We start from the raw sequence: 23142 nt of genomic DNA, 5'->3' as shown, positions 1-23142 counted from the left end.
ATGGATTAATCCATTTTCAGTTATTTCTTATGGGAGAAATTAACTCAGAATTCGACAAAATCGAATCTCGATACTTCTTCTGGAACGAATTAGCGTCGAGAACCAAGGTTCTACTGTAGAAGCCATTCAGAGTTACCATCCAAAAAACCCTTTCTCAGTCAGTCTGAGTATAGATAGTGTTACCAACATATTCTTGAGGTCACAAATTATTGCCAACTATCGGAGGGCGGTTTTTTCACATTTTTTTAACATATATATGGGGCCTTGATTCCTGGTCCGGGTGTATCAGTTGATGTCGAGTTCCAGATAATGGTGATCCGGAGAATTGAGGGATTACTTTATATTGTCATGAAGTGATCAAGTACAGTACCTGGTTATAACACAACTATTAAATCCAAAAATTCACCTCACTTCAGCCAGATACCTGAAACCTCATAACAATAATATTGCGACTGAACACTCTAAAGGTAACAGTGATCCCTTAAAACTTGCTTATCACCTGAAAAATCAATCTAAGTTTACCAAGTTACGAGTGAGGTAATAACTGTTTAGCAGTAAATATGCTAGAGGGGAAAGGGCACCACTCCATCAAACAACTATACAGTAATTGTTTCCCTGGTCCTCATTCACCTTCATATAGGAGAAGAGAACAAAACATGTCTATCACTTACCTTGTGCATACATAAATAACCCTATTCACTGGTGATCAAAAAGTGAAACACTGTGCTTTTAAAACTTTAAATACAAACATTTATCTCTAACTTCAAAAGTTATAATGAGAATTCACAATCTGAAAAAATTTACTATTACTTGAAAACAACACAAGATTGAGTTAATTCTTAAAGAAGATTAATTCACAAAACTTTAATTTATCAAGAAGTTATGTTAACTAAGCAAAATTAAAACTTAAGATTTACTCCAAATTTGAAAAAAAAATCTTAACAAATGAACATCAAAACAAGTATCAACACATATAAAGTGCTAATTAAATCAGTGTTGAATCACCAACACAAAATTTGTGTTTAATACTATGATTGTAAACACAAGAACACACGAAACAAATATAAAAACAAGAACATATAAAAATGTACAAAAGTTTATCAACATTAATTTCACTAAGGCAAAATCTGTTTAAAGATTATATCTACCTTTTCAAAAGATTACATCCACCTTTTTAAAAAATTATATCCACCCTTTTAAAAGATTACATCCACCTTTTTACAATGGTAAAAAAGGGATTTTGACAGAGGAAAAATCTATTTCTGAGGAAGGTCCCGTGTCAGCCGGTGAAATTCCATTACAGCACGAATTTCTAGGTATAACAATGCTAGATATACCAGAGAAAAAGAGCTTTCAGGAAAGCTGGGGTTACTACCCCCAGTCGAACGTCTTTTAGAAGACGTCGGTATAATGAAGGGTGAGTGAAATACCACTACCACGGAAATATACTCGAAAGATCTCTCCTTATCAAAACCCCCGTAAAAGAGCGGTGAGCCGTTACAGCTCCCATACTCAACACCCGCCAGGACGGCGACACCAGCGCCACCTACTTCATTCCATGCTAGCACTAACCCCAGACTTGGCATGTGCAAGTAGGGGGGGGAGTACTAGACTAGACAGGGAGGGTCACCGGGTGACACGGGACCTTCCTCAGAAATAGATTTTTCCTCTGTCAAAATCCCTTTTCTGAGTCCAGTCCCGTGTCAGCCGGTGAAATAGTGATAGAGAATCATGCCAAGACTGCTACTACTGGAAAAAAGGAGGGTAATCTGAAGAAAAAGCAAAATTGTAACGAAAATAACTTTAATTAAGCAATCTCTTCCATGAAGCAAGAATACTTAAAAGTAAGGTAACTTAATTTTAAGGCACACCAATAAACTTAGCACTACAAAACAATGGAGGTCCCCGGTATGATGGGGAAAAAACCTCAAAATCTTAAAATTACTTAAAAGTAGTGAAACATGAAATGTGCACAGAACAAGCAAAAACAACCTTAAAACTATATATGTAAACTTAGGCTAAACACGTAAGAGACAAGACTAATGAATATAACACACACAAATATCTGGGGTACGTGGAGCCAAACAAAAACTGTCCAGTACCCCGCAAGCGAAACAATTATGGCTAGTCAGATTACACTTTTCCATCAGCAAATACAAATATATCAATATGAAGAGCTAGGCAGTGAGGCATAAACAACCAGGAGAATAAGCAGAGAAGCAAATGAGGTAGGCGGGCGGGGGGAAAAGGAAAGGATATAATATAATTATTTAAGGTGGGGAGATGACACTTCCCACTGCTATAGTAGAATATTTCAGGGCTTGAGTGATTTTAAATAGTGGCGTTTAAACACGAGGTGATTTCAACCCATATATTTTTGATAACTCTGAAAAGTCCATATTATGAAAATAATTAATAGAAGTAGCCACTGCTCGAATATCATGAACTTTAGGAACTGAGTCTGGGTTGGCTTGTTTAATGAAATACAGAATTTGTTGCCTTATACTATTAAGAGAAAGAGTACCACCTTTCTCCCTGATAAAAAGAGGACCTGACTTACTCTGTGGAGTTCTTGAGAGGTAAGATTTAAGTGTATGGACTGGACATAAAGATTGATCTTGAGGAAGGGGCACCACCTTCCAAGGAGACCACCTGTCCTGTGGGTCTTCGTTCTTAGCTAAAAATCTAGGGTCAGGGGAGGGAGGACTTCTCCGGATGGGAGGAAGTTAACAAAATTATCACCTCTAGTGAGAGCTGACAGCTCTGAAATTCTAGCACCTGAAGCCAAACTAATTAAAAATAAGGTTTTCCTTAACAGATCCTGTTAAGAGCAATGGAAGTTATCCAACTCTGATGCTAACTTAAGGACGTCGTTGAGAAACCAAGTAACCGAATGTGGACGTGATACTGGTCTCAGACGAGCGCATGCTCTGGGGATGGATGAAAAATAGGAATCTGTAAGGTCGATTTTAAAGCCGTAAAGAAATACTTTCTTCAATGCCGACTTGACTGTGGTAATAGTGGCGGGAGCCAGACCTTTCTCAAACAGTGACCTAAAGAAGGAAGCTCCTAAATTAGTCGTCATAATTTTGGCTTCAGATGCTTTCAGGAAGGAGGCTAACTTTTTGACTGCTGAGTCATATTGTCTAATAGTAGAATCTCTTTTATCTGATTCTAAAAACAGAGTATTGACAGGGTCAATGTTTGCTCCTTTTTGGGCTGCGAACTTTATAAAGTCCATAAAGCTAGGGCATCTTGAATCCTTGAGGAAGCTGACACAGTCTTGGTTTGTACTGTCTGGGTCAGAATGGGCTTGGGAATCCGAAGACTCCATAAATCCCAGTTCCTGAAGGAGAGGGAACCAACTGCTCTTCGGCCAATAGGGGCTACTAGAGCTGGTTGACCTTTGAATGTCCTTAGTTTGTGTAAAACTTTCAGCAGTAAATTTATTGGAGGAACAGATAAATCCTCTCCCAATTGTTCCAATCTACTGTCATTGCGTCTGTGGCGAACGCCTGAGGGTCCAGGTTGGGGGCTACGTAACAGGGGAGCTTGAAGTTGCTCTCCGTTGCGAACAGATCCACTTGAGTCCCGGAACCCGGCGGCAAATCCATTGGAAAGATTCCGCATCCAGGGACCACTCCGTCTCCAACGGGTAGTCCTGGACAGGGAATCCGCCACCACGTTCGGACACCTGCTAGGTGGGTGGCTGACAGGTGCCAACCGTGCTTGTTCGCCAGGGAGAAGATAGCTACCATCACTTGGTTTACTCGACCTGATTTGGAGCCGCCCCTGTTGATGCAATGAACTACCACTGCGCTGTCTAACACCAACCTGATATGAATCCGATTGGGAGGGCGGATTTTCTTCAGCGTTAGAAAGACCGCCATGGCTTCCAGGGTGTTTATATGGAACTGCTGAAACATTGTGGACCACGTTCCCTGTACTTTCTGTTTTGGTGAATATCCCCCCCAGCCGCTTAGAGAAGCATCTGTGTGGATAACTAGTGTCGGAGGGGGAAACTGAAGTGGAACTGTTTTGGACAGGCCCTTGACTGTGGTCCAAGGCCGCAGTCTTGTCTTTAAGATTCGAGGGATAGAGGAGACCTTGTCCCTGAGCTTGGTGTTTGCTCGACTCCGCCACACTCTGTTTATGTCTTTTAATTTGGCTTTCAAGAGCAGGTCTGTCACTGAGGCAAATTGAAGAGACCCGAGGACTCTTTCCTGGGACCGACGGGATGCCGACGGATTTTTGAGAAACCTCTTGGTGAGAGATGCTATCTCTTTCCTCTTGGAAGGAGGGAGAGATAACGTGTGGGAGGACAGGTCCCACTGAAGACCCAGCCACTGAAACCGAGACTCCGAGTCAGGCGGGACTTCTCCTGTTCAGCTGAAATCCCAATGACTCTAGGAAATTGGTGACTATGGACGTGGCTTCTTGACACTCCGGAACAGTTGGAGCCCAGATTATCCAGTCGTCCAGGTACGCTGCTAGGAAAATTCCTTGGGACCGGAGGTGTTGTATTACCGTATCCGCCAGCTTGGTGAATATCCTGGGTGCAATGTTCAGACCGAAGGGCATGACCCTGAAGGAGTAGGCTTGATTCCCGAGTCTGAAACCGAGGAACTGAGAGAAGTTCCGCGCAACTGGGACGTGATAATAAGCGTCTGAAAGATCGATAGAGGTGGTGACGGCTCCACGCGGAAGTAGAGTCTGAACCTGAGCTACCGTAAGCATGCGAAACTTGTCGCATTTTATGTAGAGATTTAGACGCGACAGATCCAGGATCACTCTTTGCTGATCGGAGTCTTTTTTGGGGACAGTGAATAGCCTGCCTTGAAACTTTAGGTGCCTTGCTTTCTTTATTGCCCGTTTGTTGAGCAATTCTGTTACATAATCCTGTAGGATTGATGTGGGTGGCTGGTAAAATCTGTTTAGAGGGGGAGGATTCTTGATCCAGCTCCACCCTAGTCCCTTGGACACAATGCTGTGTGCCCAAGGGCTGAAGGTCCATTGGTCCCTGAACCAATACAGGCGACCGCCTACCTGCGTTCTCTCAGTGGGAGGGAGCGGGTTTGTTCCCTCTACCACGTCCAGGTCTTCCTCTTGGGGTGGTGTTAGGTCTTCCTCTGTGGGGGGCCTTGCCCCTTCCTCCCCTTGCAACCCTATTGAGGCCGTGAAAAAATCCACGGCCTTCATATGTAGGGTTGTATGCTGGTGAGGATACATAGGAGGGCGCCGCTGGTTGGACCAACACCTACTGTTGGGGTTGGGACTTAGAGGTAGATGGCTGGGCCACTGCCGAGACCGGGACGGCTTGAACCACCGCCTGATGGGGCCTCTTATGTCTCCTGAACCTTTTTCCTCCTCTCGTCTGGGGGCCGGCCGATTCTGGGGTCTTGCGCTTATAAGTGGGAATTCCCCACCGAGCGCGCAGACTCTGATTGGCCCGTGTAGCCTCAGACATGACGGATGTAACCTCTTCTTCAGGGAAGAGGTTAGGTCCCCAGATTGAGCTTTTAATGAGCTTGTTAGGCTCGTGGCGGATTGTAGCGTCAGTAAAAATAAATTTTCTGCACTCCAGTCTAGCCATAATAAACTCATGCAAGTCTAACTGGAAGCTCGCCAGGAAAGACTTAGCTAGGACCTGGAAAAAGGGTTCGTCCGAGCCGGAGACGGCAGTAGCCTCAGTAAGACAGCCGGAGCTCAAGGACCGGGCTAACTTAGTCCGGGCCTCAAACTCCGCCTTCAACAAAGATTCCGGCAGCTTAGGGAGCTGTTCGCTAAACTGCGTGGAAGCGCAAAGAGGGTCCAGCTTGCCTACAGTGAAAGTGGACGGGCGTCCACCAGAACTCATTACTTCCTGGGAATACCAGGAAGTAGGGTCTGTTTCCCTTAATTGAGGAAAGGGATTACCGTCAAAGCATGCTCGGGCCGTAGCCAGAGCAACTTTGTCCATGCAAGGAGTGGGAAGATCTTCTCCCAGGGTGAACATCGTGAAATTGCCCTTGAAAGGGGTCAATTTTGTGTTCACTGCCTGCCACTCCGTCAGAGTGCGCAGGAGAGCCGACTGAGCCTGGTCTCTAGGGATGATGACAGTCTCCCTAGGTACCTTGTCTGACCGAATCCAGGCTTCTTCAGTAAGCCTTACGAAGCCAGGATAAGGGGGCAAGAGATCGGGGGGGAAGAACTCCAACTCCTCCAACCGTCTCGTGCCCAGACCGTCTAGGGTAAGTTTGCCATCATGTTGGATGGCCCGGAGTGCGAACCGCCAAGGGTTTCCGACATCAAACGCGGCGGAGGTCCGCAGTGTCGGGGATAGAATACTGCGGTTCTGCCTTAGGTTGGCGAGCCAAACCTGCCAGTATATTGTCATAGTTGGCAAACTTATCTGAGATCTTCTCAAACCTAGAATCTAGGTCCTCCGTGAACTTTTTGTACAGTTCAGTGGCAAGGGCTTGCGCATCAAAAGAAGGCTGGCGAGGAGGGCTTGGTTTTGCAGCCCTCTTACTCGCGCCTTTGCCGGAGGAACTAGATTTACTCCCGGAGGCTACCGGTCCTGAAACCTTAGCCTTCGACGGGGGGAAGGGCGATGCCTTCTTGGAAGTCGAGGACTTGTAGCCCTTCGCCTTCCATGAAGTCTTCAACTTGGGGATAGCAGACGGAGCTCTATCACCCAAAGAAGAAGACTTCACAAAACCTGCGAACGAAGATACATATGAAGCAGGGGAGTCAAACAAAGGGGGGCCCGCCCCAATATCCTCACTTACCTCACCACTTACCACCTGGTCCTGCTCCGTATTCATCGGTTCCAAGTCGAGATTTAGGGCGGCAACATCCTCCGAGACCTCGGCGTACATGATGTCCACTTGAGGTGGCTGGGTCGCATCACGGATCTGTTGAATGATAGGGGTGGCAAGTTCTTCTGGCACTGCAGCCGCCACCCGTGCGCCGGGGTAAAGCAAGTCCCTCAACCTGGCGTCGAGGACGTAGGGCTTCCCCGACGGAACATTCCTGCCGAACCCAGCCACCCAGGCCCGGAGGGATTCCAAGGCAGACTTCTTGGAAGCTTCGTCCGCCTGCAAGGAAACCTGCAGTTAGTCAGGAATGAAAAGTCAGACGGAGAATATAAACAACGTATCGCATGAGGAGCATGGACCGGAGGAAAGAAGACTTTCACTTACCGACTCATCTTGGATGGTTGAGGAGAGAGCAAAGCAAACCTCACAACCATCGGGGTGCCAAACAACCAGGTCGTCCAGTCGGACCGCACAACCAGCGTGGGTCCGGCACACTACGTGTCCGTAGGGTTGTTGAAGGGAGGCGGTACACCCCGGCTCCTCACAGCGAACAGTCTGTAAAGGTAAAAGTACATGAACCTCACACTCTAAGCAAAATAAAGTCGGCAAGGCCGGGAAACTCAACTACAACCGGAATACTCCGGCGTAGAAGAACTACCAACATAAACTGGGCCAATAAGCTTTAAATGCACAGAGTGGAAGGTAAGGATTCAGACCCCGGAAGACTCCGGGGAATGAAGGAACGAGAAACCAGGAACCAACCATAAGGGCTGCCAGAAAAATAACGGCGGAGCCCCCGGGTGTGGGACCGGAATCACGTATATGGTAAAACAAAATAATAATAACAATAATCAACAATAAAAATAACAATTGATGGTAACACTCCGGAGACCGGAGGAGTCCGTTACGCTTGCGTGACATAGAATCATCCCACCATCACCTCCCCGCCGGAGAAACAAACGGGTAAAGGATCTATGTTTATAACATACGGCGGGGCCACACCTTCACCCTAACTTCGTAGCTCGATGGGGAGATGAGAGGTATGAGACAGGATTCGAACACGCTCGAGCAAACGAACCACCCACCCCACCACAGCGAAGCTGGGGACGGTATGGGAGGGAGCGAATCCCTCTACCAATAGGAGGAGTCCCTGACTCGGAGAAAACGCCATCTAGCGTCACCCGCATGAGTCGCAAAGCTGAGGGGGGGGAGGGAGGGGGGGGTGAAGAGGAGTAGGCTACCGGAAGGGGACAGGAGACAAGGAGAACATGACACCCACTCAACTGCATCCTTCCTTCCAAATGAACTTGGAAGGGTAGCCTACTCCAGGGAGCTACACAGCCCAAAGCCCAACTCCTCCTAGGCGTAGCCTAATATAAACCTAACCTAGTATAGGTTAGGAAGGAGAAAGGGGTGTAAAAGGAGAGGAGGAACCAACAGGGAGAGAAATTTTGTGCCGAGAGCCAACCAGGAACGAGTAGGGGATAAGTAGGCGACTAGCCTAGAGGAAACACATCCAAAGAACTCGATTCTCCCAAAATTGGAGGAAGAGGACTAAGGGGCTCACTCTGACCCAGAAACGATCCCGGAGGAAACAGCAACAAAACTCCTCAACCTGATCTCCGCACCCGGGCAAGGGATGGAGCCCACACTACAACCATCATATAAAAACAATCAAAATAAAATTACGTTCACAGGAAGCGTAGCCTACCTCGGGGGGGAGGCCCACAAGAGGTAAACCACACAACCAAAAACAATAAACAAAATAAACTAAAAATACTAAAACTAAAAGAAGAGCACCATCTTCAAGTATAACATAATAGCCTATGAGACTAAATGAAAAAGAACCCAACCTGGTGGGGGTACTTGGACGGAGCATCACCCTAAGAGAGGCCGACAGGCCAAAAATGCAAAACAAAAACTAAAATTGGAGGGGGAGCCACCGCACGGAACCACCAGGAAGGAATTCAAGGGCTAAAATCTATATATATAGCGACGAGGAGAAAACTCCAACCGAAAGAACAGAAGGAGTCGCCTCGCGGTCGACATGGCTGACTGGGGACGCCGTGGCGTCATAAGAAGATCCCCATATTTATGAAAATACGAGACCAAAACAGCCAAAAACAGATCAAAAACCCCACAAGAAGATGGTACTTAACTTAGAGATGGAAAAGGTGCTCGAAGCCATTGTAGGTGATGTAAAAACAATCCAAAAAGGGGACGAGCACACAAAAGAAGCGAACGTATCACGTGCTAGAAAATGGAATGAAGTAGGTGGCGCTGGTGTCGCCGTCCTGGCGGGTGTTGAGTATGGGAGCTGTAACGGCTCACCGCTCTTTTACGGGGGTTTTGATAAGGAGAGATCTTTCGAGTATATTTCCGTGGTAGTGGTATTTCACTCACCCTTCATTATACCGACGTCTTCTAAAAGACGTTCGACTGGGGGTAGTAACCCCAGCTTTCCTGAAAGCTCTTTTTCTCTGGTATATCTAGCATTGTTATACCTAGAAATTCGTGCTGTAATGGAATTTCACCGGCTGACACGGGACTGGACTCAGAAATGAAGTAAATACCACTTTACCTTATACCAGTTTCTGCACACCAATACACAACTCCTTTTCCTTTACTGTAGTAATATACACTTTTACCTAAGGCCTGTTACATTATACTCTCTCTTATATCAGATTCTATCAAGGGAGCATTAAATACTATTAACAGTTCCCAAACCTTATATGTTTGGGAGAGTGACCACGATCTTACATAGTACATGAAGAGGGGATGAGAGAGAGAGAGAGAGAGAGAGAGAGACCACCCTGTCTTTACCAAATGTCTATCTGAACTAACTAGTATTTTCAAAATTCTTCCATGAGGTTAAACCTGGGTTGCCAGTTAGGCATTTGTATAAAGTGGTCACCCTGGAAGAAACAGGAATAAACTGAGTTTCTTCCCTGGGAAAGAAAGGAAAAAACGCAGTTTCTTCTCCTGAAGAGGGAAAAAAGATAGGGAAATTATTCTCTGGCTCAGAGAAGTACACAGGCCTGCCTCTTATCTGAATGATTGACAGTTTCCTGTTTGAACACTTGTATAAACACAGAGGGTTTGAGGGTCTCTCTCGCATAAAGCATTTCCTGTCCACCTGAATAAACACACAAGCCTACCGGAAAAGGTATCTAGGCTTATCACACAACCAGCCAATCCTTGTAAAATCTGACATTTAGCATCTCCCATAAATACTATTACAGTTATTACAGCCAATATATGACAAACACAAGAGAAAACATACAAGCATTGCACAAAAACATACTTACTATAAAATGACCTCGTTATATTTCACAACATGAGAAATATAAAAGAAAACATATTACTTTCATAGAATACACACATAAGACATATTATAATATATAATATATATATATATATATTATATATATACACACGCAGTCCCTGGTTAACGGCGATCCAGTTTTACGGCGCTTGTCTAGTGACGAAAATTGGAAATTTTCAGCTCCAAAAATCGACAATTTCCACTTAACGGCGCCAATAATTGGGTATTGGCACCGGTACATGCCTAACAGAGGTGCCGATAACCGAAAATTGCCACTTTTTGGCTCCGAAAATCGCCAATTTTCAGTTAGCCGCAATTTTCGGTTATCATAACACCCTCAGAACGGAACCCCCACCAATAACCGGGGACTGCCTGTATATATTAAATAATCCCTCAGTTATCCAGATCACACACACATCTAATGTTCTCTGAAAGAAGCAAAGGTTTATGTATCAACTGACTGAAAGAAAAGGTATGGCTGGAACTTGAATAGCCTAAAACATATTATCTGTAGTTGAATAATCAGCAGTTCAAAGCAAATCACTGTCCTTGTAGATGGCCTACAGGTACAGACTCTTACTAAGATGCCCAGACCAGCAAATATATATTGACATGTTTGAAAAGGCAAAAGTGTAAAAATAGAAAATACTGTATTGTAATAATATGAAAGCAATAGCAGGATTCGTAAATTAAGGGAAGGCTGATATAATAGAACATTATCTTGTTAATGAGCTTAACAGTAAAATGTTGGATAAGAGACTGCAGCAACAAATGCAGAATAATGACCAGTTTTCATCACTAGGTGCATTCTGGAATCTGTAAACATACTCAGAAAGATAGAGAGGGAGTCTTCTTTTGAGATATCTTGAGACAGTTATCACATCAGATAAAGGTAACTTTCAGTAATGGATGTACGATGAAACATATATATAGAGTTCAATTTTTGTGAATCATTTGTCAGAACTCTGTTTGAAATTGAGGCATGTAAGAATTAGGTTATTTTGCTCCTTGTTTATTCTTCTTCTTTCAACCTTATTAATCCCACTGTATAGCAGGGTCGGCCACTCGAGTCAGCTTTCTCCATCTATTTCTATTCCTTGCATCATCTTCTCCCAGTCCCACCTCACCCATATCCCTCCTCACTACACCCATCAATCTGACCCACTGACTCCCCACACTCCTCCTCCCCATCACGAGCAGTTTCTTAGCTCTCTTGATTGGTTCCACCTCCTCTCTTCTTATTACATGGCCATAGTATCTCAGGTGAGCTTCCCTCCCTAGCCTTCTCCTTTACGTTACATATACCACACATTCTTCGTATATCTTGACTCTCCCTCCTTCCCAGTAGTGATATTCCAGCAATCGATCTCACCGTCCTTACCTCGGTTCTTTCCAACAGTCCCTCCTCTTTCCTCTTAAGTGCCCAAGTTTCTGCTCCATATTATAATATGGGCCTGATAACTGTTTTATAAATTTTCATCTTGAGCCTTAATGGCATTTTCCAGGTTAAAACAACTCGTTACCTCCCTCCATTTTTGCCATCCTTCTTTCACTCTCTGTCTCACTGCTTTCTCAGTACCTCCCTCCTCTGCTGTTATTGATCCCAGGTAGTTAAACTCTTCGTTCTGGTTTAGCACTACCATCTTCCACTTGAATGTTTACTTCTTCATGGCCTTCTTTACTACTAATCATTAGCTCTGTCTTTCCAGTGTTCACTTTCAATCGTGTCTTTTCTAGGGCTCCTTTCCATGCTAAAAACCTTTCTTGCAGTTTTTTGTTGTTCCCTAATTCCGATGTCAAAATGTCTAAAACTATAACTATGAGGAACAAGAATGGACTCAGAGCTGATCCCTGATGAAGGCCAGCCTCCACGGGGAATGCCTCAGTCTCCCCATATTTTGCCTGTACACTGGTTCTTGTCCCCTCATACAGCACCTCCACTAACTTATCAACTTCTCAGGTACTCCTCTCTTTCTCAAACACCAATAAACTACTCTTCTTGGTACCCTGTCATATGCCTTTTCAAGATCCACAAAACATGTAGACTTTCCTGTTTCCTTCTAAATATTTCTCTTGGACTTGGCTTACTATAAAAATAGCATCCACTGTGCTCTTTCATTTCATGAAACTAAACTGCTGCTCATGTATATCTGTCAACTCTCTCTACCTCCCTTCTACTATTCTTTCTAGTATCTTGAATACATGCTTTAAAAGCTTTATTCCTCTGTAGTTCCCACAGTTTAACACATTTCCTTTTTGTTTATGCATTTTAATCATCCAATTATCACTCCAGTCCCGTGGCATTTCCTCTACATCCTAGATCTTTTCCAATAGTGTGTGTGCACCAACTCTTTGCCTAGATTTCTCAATGCTTTAATCATTTCTATTGTTAACTCAGGCTTCCTTGCAGCTTTATTTACTTTTCCTTTCTCTGTAGCATTCTTGACTCCACTCTCTCTGATGTTTGCTATTGGTCCATCTACTAGAGGAACATTTTCCAGTTCTTCACACACATTCTCATTGTTTAATAGTTGTAAAAAATATTTTTTCCACCTGTTGACCTCTTCTTCATCAATTAAGATATTTCCATTTTCATCTTTATTAATTCCTACCTCTCCTACATCCTGCCTGTCCTTTCTTCTCGCTTCTGCAATTCTGTAGATTATCTTTTCTCCCTCCGATGCTCCCATCTTCTCATACCACTCTCTCATGGCTTGTCCCTTTGCAGTCGCTACCTTTGTCTTTGTTTCCCCTCTTTGTCCACCTAGACTTGTCTCTTGTTTGGTAGTTGTTATCTTCTTCCCACCCTCTTCTGGCTATACTCCTTTCCTTCACAGCTGTTTGAACCTCTTGATTCCACCACCATGTTTCTCTTTCCTGTTGCTGCTTACCACTTGTCTTCCCACACACCTCTGCTGCTGCTGGAACACAATCCCTTTCATATCATCTTATATCTCTTCAGGTGATTCTGACATTCCATTTACATATCTCCCTTCTCTGGCTCTTTCCACTTTACTTCTGAACTCTCTTGCCTTCTCCCCCTTTAGCTTCCAAGTTTTGATCCTCCTATTCCTGGTTGGGGCTTTTCTTTTCCTTATTGCATTCAACCTAAATCTGTCACTACCAGTTTATGTTGAGCTACAACAGATTCATTTGGAATAACCTTACAATCCACAATGAATTTCTTGTCTTCCTTGCTAACCAAAACATAATCAATTTGTGTCTCATTTTGTTCACTTTCATATGTTACCAGATGACTTCTCCTTTTCTCAAACTGTGTATTCAAGACTGCCAGAATCATAGCTTCTGCTAATTCCAACAATGTATCACCTTACTGGTTTCTTCTTCCAAAACCTCTTCCTCCATGTATCCCTTCAAAGCCATCAGAACTCTCACCAGTACATAGGCATTCATGTCCCCAGATAACACTAGTAGTTCACTTCTTGTTGGAACTTTTTCTATATATTCTTCTAATTTCCCTGTGAATTCCTCCTTCTCCTCTTCACTAAGCCCTTGTTGAGGGGCTTATGCCAAGATGATATGCCATATTTTGTTCATGAGACTTACCTGCCAGATATATATATAGCTGTATTCTCCGAAGTCCGACAGAATTTCAAAACTCGCGGCACACGCAGTGGCCGGGCAGGTGGTTAGTACCCATTCCCGCCGCTGGGAGGCGGGTATCAGGAACCATTCCCATTTTCTATTCAGATTTTCTCTGTCGCCGGACTGTCAACACCTGTTGTCAGTTCCTCCGCCATTTGGATTTCAGAAATTTGTTGTCACTTAAGTATTTTGGTTGTTTTTTGGTATTCGACTGGATCTGTGACTTGGCATACGCTCTTTGTGGACCGTTTTTGATTTTGCTTTTGACTTTTCTTATAATTAAGATGTCTTACCTCTAGCTATTGAGTCTGTAGCTTGGGTGAATGTAAGGTGAGGCTATCAAGACTTTGATAGTTCCTCACACTTTATGTATGATATGTAAGGGTGTTCAATGCTCTATGATAATCGGTAATGAATGTGTGGGATTGTCTGAGGGTTAGTGGAAGAAATATGAAGCCTATATGCTTAAATTGGAGCGTGATAGGCTGAGGAAATCTTCCTCCTAGAGTGCATCCTTAGATGGACAGTCAGGGTTTTCTCCTACTAGTAACCCTGTAGTAAATTTTAGTACTAACCCTGTAGTTTGTTGCTGCAGAAGGTAATTCCCTGGCTCCCGTGTGGAGTCAATGCGTGCTCTTGAAACTAAAGTGAATGCAATTCAAATGCATAGTGTTAGTGCTAGTGCCCCTAGTGTTGTGGAGGGGGCGTCAGATCGGCCCTATAATGCCTCTAGGCCTGGACCTCTGTCGAACTCCCAGGACCAGGGAGGGGGCATGTCGAAAGCCACATGAGGGTTACGGGGGTTTCCCACCGATCTGGCGTCCCTTTGGCAGGTCCTGATGACGCTACCCAGGCTGCCAGGGATCGTGCTCAGGCACGCATCCTGAAGGATTGCTTCTCGTCCTCCGACACGTCCTCCCCGCCTCGGGGTTGGAGCTCTCGGTTGGACTCTCGCCCTCTTAAGAGAAGCTTAGAGGAGAGGACGCTTCACGTCCTCTTCCTCTAGACATTTGTACTCTTCCCCGAAAGTTGCGTGGATATTCCTCTGCAGAAGAGAATAAAGTGTTTTTCGAATGATGACGCTTCTCGACCCCCTGTCGCGCTAAGGCAAGGGCTAGAGCTTCTTCCCCTGTGGAAGGAAGTATACGTCTCTCGCCCCTTTCCTTCTCTCAGGTTCAGCCCTTCTCCCGAGAGAGTTGCTTCTCCAACGCGTAAGATTTCGTTGGGTTTGCAACATCAGCTGGATGCTCTCATGAACCTTTCAAGATTCGAATCTGCCTGTTAAGAGGTACAGACTTTCACCTTCGTCTCCTGCTTCGTCTTCCTCGTCTGCTAGATGTTTTGGGGCTTCTCGTCTGTCGTCTAGAGAGAGTGTTTAGTGGCTTCCTATTCGTCTTCCCTGATTTGAGGTGTTGGACTTTTCTCTTGTCTCGCGCCAGGAGCGCGTCTTGCTCTTCGTGCGCTTCTCACGCTTCACGCGCGCCTCACCTTGACGCTCGGCGCGCGCCTAGCCATGACGCTTGGCGGCATGCGCTGTGACTCTCTTCTAGTACTTGCCACGGAGCCTCTCGCGCGTCCGCGCCATGACGCTCCGCTCGCTTCGCCGTATAGCTTCATGTCTTGTGTTGACGCTGCTCCAGTTGTTCATCATGTCGCACAACTACCCGCTTCAACATCTGATGTCCTTCTTAATTTAGCCAGTACTTGCTTCGGCAGTACATATACTAAATTGGAACGATACAGAGAAGATTAGCATGGCCCCTGCGCAAGGATGACACGCTAATCGTGAAGCGTTCCACATTTTTATGTTTACTATCGTACTCTAGTTGACGACTTTTTCGTTCGCGAATTCCCGCTTACGTATCGGCGAAAACGGAACTACTTTCACCACTCACTCAAGACCCGCCAGCTGCGGAAGAACATCCTCTTTAACACAGCCTTTGTATGAAGAGAAACTTCTTTCGTCTTCTTCTTCCTCTGATTATCAGACTCTGGCTTTTTCTTAAGGATCTGTTTCCTGAGACTTTTCAACCTTCGGCTCCTCTCTCTCCACCTTTGCAGTTGTCTTTGTCTTAAGGGGAGCGTTTGACGAAAAAATCGGAAATCAAATTTTCTGGGATATTTTATATATGGCATCATACATACCCTGACTATCTTCTCAGAAAGTTTTATTTAAAAGTTCGCCATAGTTAGGAGTTATAAACAAAACAGTAACCCTATCATAGTCAAAATTACATTTTTCGTATAATGTAATGATATTGTCAGTATATGGGTGGTAATTTCCTTTTAGCTATGAAATAATACCATCTAATGCGATCTATGGCAACCCTGTGGACCTAGTACGCATCAGCGAAAGACAGGAATGCCGCAGGGCAGTCAGTGGCAGTCAGTCAGTAGCAGCTCAGAGCTTGACTAAGTAAGACGTCGCGCTGCCCAACCTGAGCCGTGTTTTGACACTCGCTTCATTTAGCTTCATTTAGCGAAGTTATATTACTTTGCAGGTCTATTTTTTGGCTTTTCAATGTCATAAAAACATCAAACTGTGTAACAGCAAGCAAATAAATACACAGAGAAGCAAAAAATATCGTCTTTCTCAAAACTAAAGTTATCGACATTCAAACTGCATCTCCTTCATAACGATTGCACCGATCTTAATGATACAAAAAGTAAACGAAAGCTAAATATTTGCCTTCAAACAAAGGGGCTTCCATGGGAAGCAACACGAGACCCGCACCACGAGAGAGAGTTTTTTCCCGAAGGAATGTCACTTCCAAGAGAGGTAGCAAGTGACTCCTTTCATCTCCAGACTCCCTTAGCAACCAGGCTTCATTTTGCACAAGCCTGGAAAAAGTGAGGGGCAGACGTTTGGTCCCTCCTACTGTTAGAGAGAGGTTACTTGATTCCCTTCCTGTCTCCTCCTCCTTTGTTTTTTGTTTCCCAACTGCCTTCCTGTCAAACAGAAAATTGTTTGACCTGCTCGAACAGATGTTCGAGCGGAGAGCAGTGGAACAGGTCTTGGACTCGGTGTTCCCGGGATTTTACTACAGATTGTTTCTAGTCCCAAAACTTTCAGTAGGCTGGAGACCCGTCTTGGACGTCAACAGGTCGAACAACTTGGTCGGAAGGAAAAGTTCAAGATGGAGACCTCGCAGTCAATACTAGGAGCCCTTCATCCCGGGATTGGATGGTATCTTTGGATCTCCAAGATACTTATCTTCACGCCCCAATTCATCCACGTTCGATGAAGTATCTCAGGTTGTCTTGGGGACTAGGCGTACCAGTTCAGGGCTCTCTGCTTTGGACTCTGCACAACGGCCATACCACGTTGAAAGCACCGCTTCTCGTCCGATCAGCGAAGTTAAGCAACGTTGGGTCTGGTCAGTACTTGGATGGGTGACCGCCTGGGAACACCAGATGCTGTTGGCGTCACATTTTGCTCGAGGGTGTTTACGTCTCATGAAAAACGTTGCGATGTAGTTGCACCTGTCGCGTCGTCAGGATCTCACTCTGCTTGGACGACTGGTTGATTCGAGCGTTGTCGAGCGAAGGTATCTGGAGGACCTTCAGTTGACTCTGCAACTCGTGAAGTCCCTGGGACTTCTGGTCTGTGGAGAAGTCGCAGCTGATCCCCTCACTGTCCATTGTGTCTGGGAATTCAGATGTATTCAGCGGCTTTTATAGCGTCTCCGTCGCAAGAACGGCAACTTCTATGTACGAAAAGTCTCGGCCTTCTTGGAAAAGGAAACATGCTGGGTGAGGGAAGGAATGAGTCTGCTGGGGACCATTTCCTCGCTGGAGAAGTTTGTTTTCTGGGGAGTCTGCATCTCAGGCCTCTTCAGTTCTTTCTGTTGGAGAACTGGCAAATCCAGGAAGACTTGAAAGAGGAATTGAGATTTCTTCCTTATATAAAAGAGGATCTGTAGTGGTGGCTCGATCCAACGAAATTGCAGAAAGGGATCTCCCTCAAGCTTCTGAACCCCAACCTAGTGTTGTTTTTCCGACGGGTCGTCAACAGGTTGGGGGGCAACACTAGAGGGAGAGGAAGTGTTAGGAACCCGGAGAGAGGAACAGGTGTCCTGGCACATCAACTTCAAAGATTTGGCGGCTATCTTTTAGCTCTCCATTCTTGAGGTCCAAGTTTGCAATCGTGTAGTTCTAGCAAACTCGGACAATACTACTTGTTCCCTGTTCAGCCTTGCAAGAGAGATTATTCTTTGAGCCTATGCTGCAACATTTCGATTCTCACAAGTTTTGTTGCAGGGGTTGAAAATGTTCGAGCAGACCTGCTCTGTTGGCGCCATCAACTCCTGCCGAAGGAATGGACCCTTCATCAGGAGGTTTGCCAAGATTTTTGGAAATTTTGGGGTCGCCATCTTGTGGATCTTTTCACGACCTCAAGAACAGCGAGGCTCCCTCTATAAAGCTCATCTGTATTCGACCCGGGGGCAGTTGCGATAGATGCTATTCTCTGGGATTGGACGGGAATAGATGTTTACGCCTTTTTCCCCGTTCTAAATTCTGGGAGAAGTCATACGCAAGTTCGCGGCCTCACAAGGGACGAGGATGACTCTCATCCCCACGTTTTGGCCTTCGAACCACTGGTTCTCGGAGTTTCTCTTCTGGTTGGTAGACGTTCCGAGGACCCTTCCTATGAGAGCAGACCTGCTCATACAAACCCACTTCAGAGATATCTTTGAATCTCCCGCTCTGAACCTGACTGCTTTCAGACTATCGAAACTTGGTCAGAGCGAAGGGGTTTTTCTGGCCAGGTGGCACGGGCCATCGCTAGAGCCAGAAGTTCTTCATCTAAAGGATATATCTAGCGAAGTGAGCAACCTTCAAAGGTTGGTGTAGAAAGAAGGGCTTTTCCTCTTCCTCTATCACTGTGAGCCAGGTTGCGGATTTTCGCCTTTACTTAAGAGAAAAACTCGATATAGCAGTTCCGACTATCAAGTGTTATCGGAGCATGCTTTCGATTGTATTCAGACACAGAGGATTAGATTTGTCTGACAATAAGGACCTCCACGATCTTACGAGCTCTTTCAAGACGTCCAAGGTTCCTCAGCTAATTCCCCTGCTTGGAACTTGGACGTAGTGCTCAAGTTTTGATGTTTAGTCCTTTGAGCCTCTCCACTCTGCATCTCATAAGGATGTTACTCGAAAACAGCATTCCTCACGGCTCTGGCGACGGCGAAGAGAGTGAGCGAAGTTCGAGGCCGTCATGTGGGCTTCAAGGAACACAATGCTGTCTATTCTTTAAGCCCTAAGTTCTTGGCTAAGAATGATAGGTCTTCTAACCCTTGGCCTAGACACTTTGAAATTAAAGGTTTAACAGACCTTATTGGACAGGAACCTGAGGGAGTTCTATGTCCAGTTAGAGCTCTCAAGTACTACCTTTAAAGAACACAGGACACTCGTGGTCCCTTGGATATTTTATGGTGTTCTGTGAGGCAACCAGTTAAACCTATGTCGAAGAATGCACTGGCATTCTTCATTAGGGACGTCATTAAGGACGCACACTCTAGTTGTGACGACTCCAACTTCAAGTTGTTGAGAGTTAACGCTCACGAGGTGAGGGCAGTTGCTACCTCCATGGCGTTCAAGAAAAATATGGTACTCAGTGACATTCTTAGTGCCACATTTTGGCGAAGTCAATTCGGTGTTTGCCTCACACTCTTGGCAAGATGTTTAGGTAACATACGAAAATTGCTTTTCGCTGGGACCATACATTGCTGCTTCAGCAACCTTGGGGACAGGGGGTAACTCTGATCCTATCCCCTTTTTAATTGTGTTTTTATGGTTGTTGGGTCGACTACTGGAGGCAGTCTTCCCAATCCTTTGCAAACTAACGCTTTAGGTGTTGGTTAGGTGGTTAGTAATGCTCTTTTGTCCTCTTTGTATGGTCTATGATGTAGTCACATTGTGGTCACGCCCCGTTGACAGATCATCTAGAAGTCGCCAGCTATATAGGTCACTACCTCGCTGGGGTCTCTAGTAAAGCAGAAGCAGACTAGAGTGACAGTAACCACTCAGTCAGCTACGCTATCAGATAAGGAACCAAAATAATTTTACCAATAATTGGTTTTTTCCTAATTCTTGGCTGTCTCTACCCCCTCCAAAGGTGGTATTCAGCTATATATATATCTGGCAGGTAAGTCTCATGAACAAAATGATATTTTAATGATAAAATAAAGTTTGTTCATACTTACCTGGCAGATATATATATTCATATTGCCCTCCCCTCCTCCCAGGAGTCAGTGGCGTTAGAAAATCTGAATAGAAAATGGGAATGGTTCCTGATACCCGCCTCCCAGCGGCGGGAATGGGTACTAACCACCTGCCCGGCCACTGCGTGTGCCGCGAGTTTTGAAATTCTGTCGGACTTCGGAGAATACAGCTATATATATATCTGCCAGGTAAGTATGAACAAACTTTATTTTATCATTAAAATATCATTTTCTTATCTTTCACAAACTTTAAGCCCATGAGCCTGTCACTGATACGTTGGAACTCTGTGACAGTCTCCTGCAGATCTGGATAGAGAATAATTCCTACCCTATTTCTCCTTATATCTTCCCCTGTGTAGTAAACTTTATATCCTTCTCTGAGCTTTTCCCCATCCATTTGGTCTCTTGTATGCATAGAATTCATAATTTTCATTCTCTGCAGGACATCAACCAACTCTCTTCCCTTTCATGTGAGGCTTCCAACATTCCAATTTCCAATTCCCATCTTTCCTTTCTTTTTCCAATCCTTTCTCTGCACTGACTTCTTTAGCAGCATTCATGACTTCTGCAGTACTGTTTACACATTTCTCACTGCTGTCAGGGGATACTGCAGCGCATCGCTTACGGGGCATGCCCTAGCCTTATTGCATTCCATTATTGACTCAAGATTCATTATTTAGTTTTTGCCACTGTTTTCATACTTGGTTGGCTAGACCAGGCAGCAACTCTCCCCATTTATCTGGGCTTGAGACCGGCAGCAAGTTGGACTGGCTTGTCTCCCCACTGGCCGGGTTGTTTTGCTCCTTGTTTATTATTGTTTAATAATTGCTAGAATATCATTATTATAGATGCTCAGTTATTATCACGACAGCTGCTACTGACAGTACATGTTATGCACTATGATCTCCATATTCATTAGTTAATCACATAATACTAGACTAAATCTTCTAAAAAAGTTAAAGGTAAAAGTAGTGATTAATCCTTGTTCTCATTATTTCCAGAGACTTGAATTGGTCGAGAAGGAATATAATCAGTTGACAAAGTTTAAAGATGATTACCTTCATCTCCAGAAAAGGCTTAGAACTCTTCCTGACAAAACATCACATGAGGTAGGCACCATGGGAGTTGGCTACTTGTGAATTACCATAGCCTTAATTATTACTGTACTTCATTTGTTTTGTATTGAGTGAGCTGTTGTGTATGTGTATTTGAAGCTGTGGGTTTGGTAAGTACAGAATGCTTATTTATTTGGTGGAGGGTGATAATATTTTGCGCCGTATAAGAATAGTCTGTCACTTCTGGGAGAATTACCACCATTATTTTTTGTGAATCATAGATTTGCCAGTATTGGAGAGCAGGGCCATGATGCCCATTTTACATTTCTTTTGAGTATTGATAGTACAGTATACAAGTAGGTGAAAGGAGTTTTATATGCTACTTTATTGGTGGTTGTTACCACAGATGAAACTGGCCTTAAAAATTATATTTGATAGGTACCAATAAGTAAGTACTTGCTCATTATTTTGTAAAGTTGATTTCACGTGCATCATATATATTCTTGCTTAACAATTTTTTTCCAGTCAGTTTCTGTTTATTTAGGAATAGTTAGGTACATCTGATGCCCTCTAGATCTAACTAGTTAAATCCAACAAAACTTAGTGAATACACCTAATTGGAGACTCATTGAAATTGATTCTAGTGCTGGTTTTATCTGAATTAACCTCGTCACATTGTAAACTTTGGGAATTGATGGGGAATTTAATGAACCAGGAGAATAGAGGAAAGTCTTAAAAACTAATTGAATAGATTACTTGAAGTTAGAGAATGTCCAAGTGCCTGGTAATTCTGACTTGTTTTTGAGGGCATTCACTGTCCTTTACTTAACCCTTAAACGCCGACTGGACGTATCATATGTCGACTAAAATTGTCTGATGGGTGCCGAGTGGACGTACTGTACGTCGACTACAAAAAATTTCAACCTTCGGTCAACTTTGACTCGACCGAAATGGTCGAAAAACGCAATTGTAAGCTAAAACTCTTACATTCTAGTAATATTCAATCATTTACCTTCATTTTGCAACAAATTGGAAGTCTCTAGCACAATATTTCGATTTATGGTGAATTTTTGAAAAAAACTTTTTCCTTATGTCCGCGCGGTAACTCTGCCAAAAATTTCAGAAATTCTTTCGTCATTTTGTCTTAATTTTTGCACCGTTTTATATTAGCTGTTACATAAAGTTTTATATATGAAAATGTGCACAATTTCATGTAAAATACAACAAAAAACAACCCATGGTTGTAGCTTTTATCAATTTGGAAATATTTTCATATAAATCACAATAACTGCCAAAATTTCAACCTTCGGTCAACTTTGACTCTACCGAAATGGTCAAAAAACGCAATTGTAAGCTAAAACTCTTACATTCTAGTAATATTCAATCATTTCCCTTCATTTTGCAACAAATTGGAAGTCCCTAGCGCAGTATTTCGATTTATGGTGAATTTTTGAAAAATTTTTCCTTACGTCCGCGCCAGAAATTCTTTCGTCACTTTGTCGTAATGTTTCCACCGTTTTATATTAGTCGTTACATAAAGTTTTATATATGGAAATGTGCACAATTTCATGTAGAATACAACAGAAAATAACTCATGGTTGTAGCTTTTATCAGTTTTGAAATAGTTTCATATAAATCACGATAACTGCCAAAATTTCAACCATCGGTCAACTTTAACTCGACCAAAATGGTCGAAAAAAGCAATTATAAGCTAAAACTCTTACATTATAGTAATATTCAATCATGTACCTTCATTTTGCAACAAACTGGAAGTCTAGCACAATATTTCGATTTATGGTGAATTTCTGAAAAAAAAACTTTTTCCTTACGTCTGCACGTGGTAACTCGGCCGAACATCTCAGAAATTCTTTCGTCACGTTGCCGTAATGTTTGCATCGTTTTACATTAGTTGTTACATAAACTTTTATATATGAAAATGTGCGCAATTTCATGTAGAATACAACAGAAAATAACTCACGGTTGTAGCTTTTATCATTTTTGAAATATTTTCATATAAATCACGATAAATAGAAAAAATTCGACCTTCGGTCAACTTTAACTCGACCGAAATGGTTGAAAACTGCAATTGTAAGCTAAAACACTTACAGTCTAGTAATATTCAATCAATT

The 23142-nt window shown here is 43.8% G+C and overlaps 1 protein-coding gene and 2 non-coding genes across 7 annotated transcripts in view; all 3 read left to right on the top strand.

The window, feature by feature from the left end:
* uri (unconventional prefoldin RPB5 interactor) overlaps positions 1-23142 on the top strand; it is a 203857-nt gene that overhangs the window by 27057 nt on the left and 153658 nt on the right. For all 5 annotated transcript variants that reach the window (XM_067082933.1, XM_067082930.1, XM_067082931.1 and 2 more), the window contains exon 3: positions 20960-21067. In XM_067082933.1, the coding sequence (XP_066939034.1) occupies positions 20960-21067 (108 nt within the window). The remainder of the gene's footprint in view (positions 1-20959; positions 21068-23142) is intronic.
* Positions 15432-15536, top strand: LOC136826390 (U6 spliceosomal RNA). Its single transcript, XR_010849593.1, has one exon. It is a non-coding gene; the product is annotated as a U6 spliceosomal RNA (small nuclear RNA).
* On the top strand, positions 17039-17157 carry LOC136826385 (5S ribosomal RNA). Its single transcript, XR_010849592.1, has one exon. It is a non-coding gene; the product is annotated as a 5S ribosomal RNA (ribosomal RNA).

Source organism: Macrobrachium rosenbergii, chromosome 40 (assembly GCF_040412425.1).
Source record: "Macrobrachium rosenbergii isolate ZJJX-2024 chromosome 40, ASM4041242v1, whole genome shotgun sequence".
Taxonomy (NCBI): Eukaryota; Metazoa; Arthropoda; class Malacostraca; order Decapoda; family Palaemonidae; genus Macrobrachium; species Macrobrachium rosenbergii.
The sequence above is the reverse complement of the archived record's forward strand: the minus strand, read 5'-3'. Positions and strand labels throughout refer to the sequence as shown.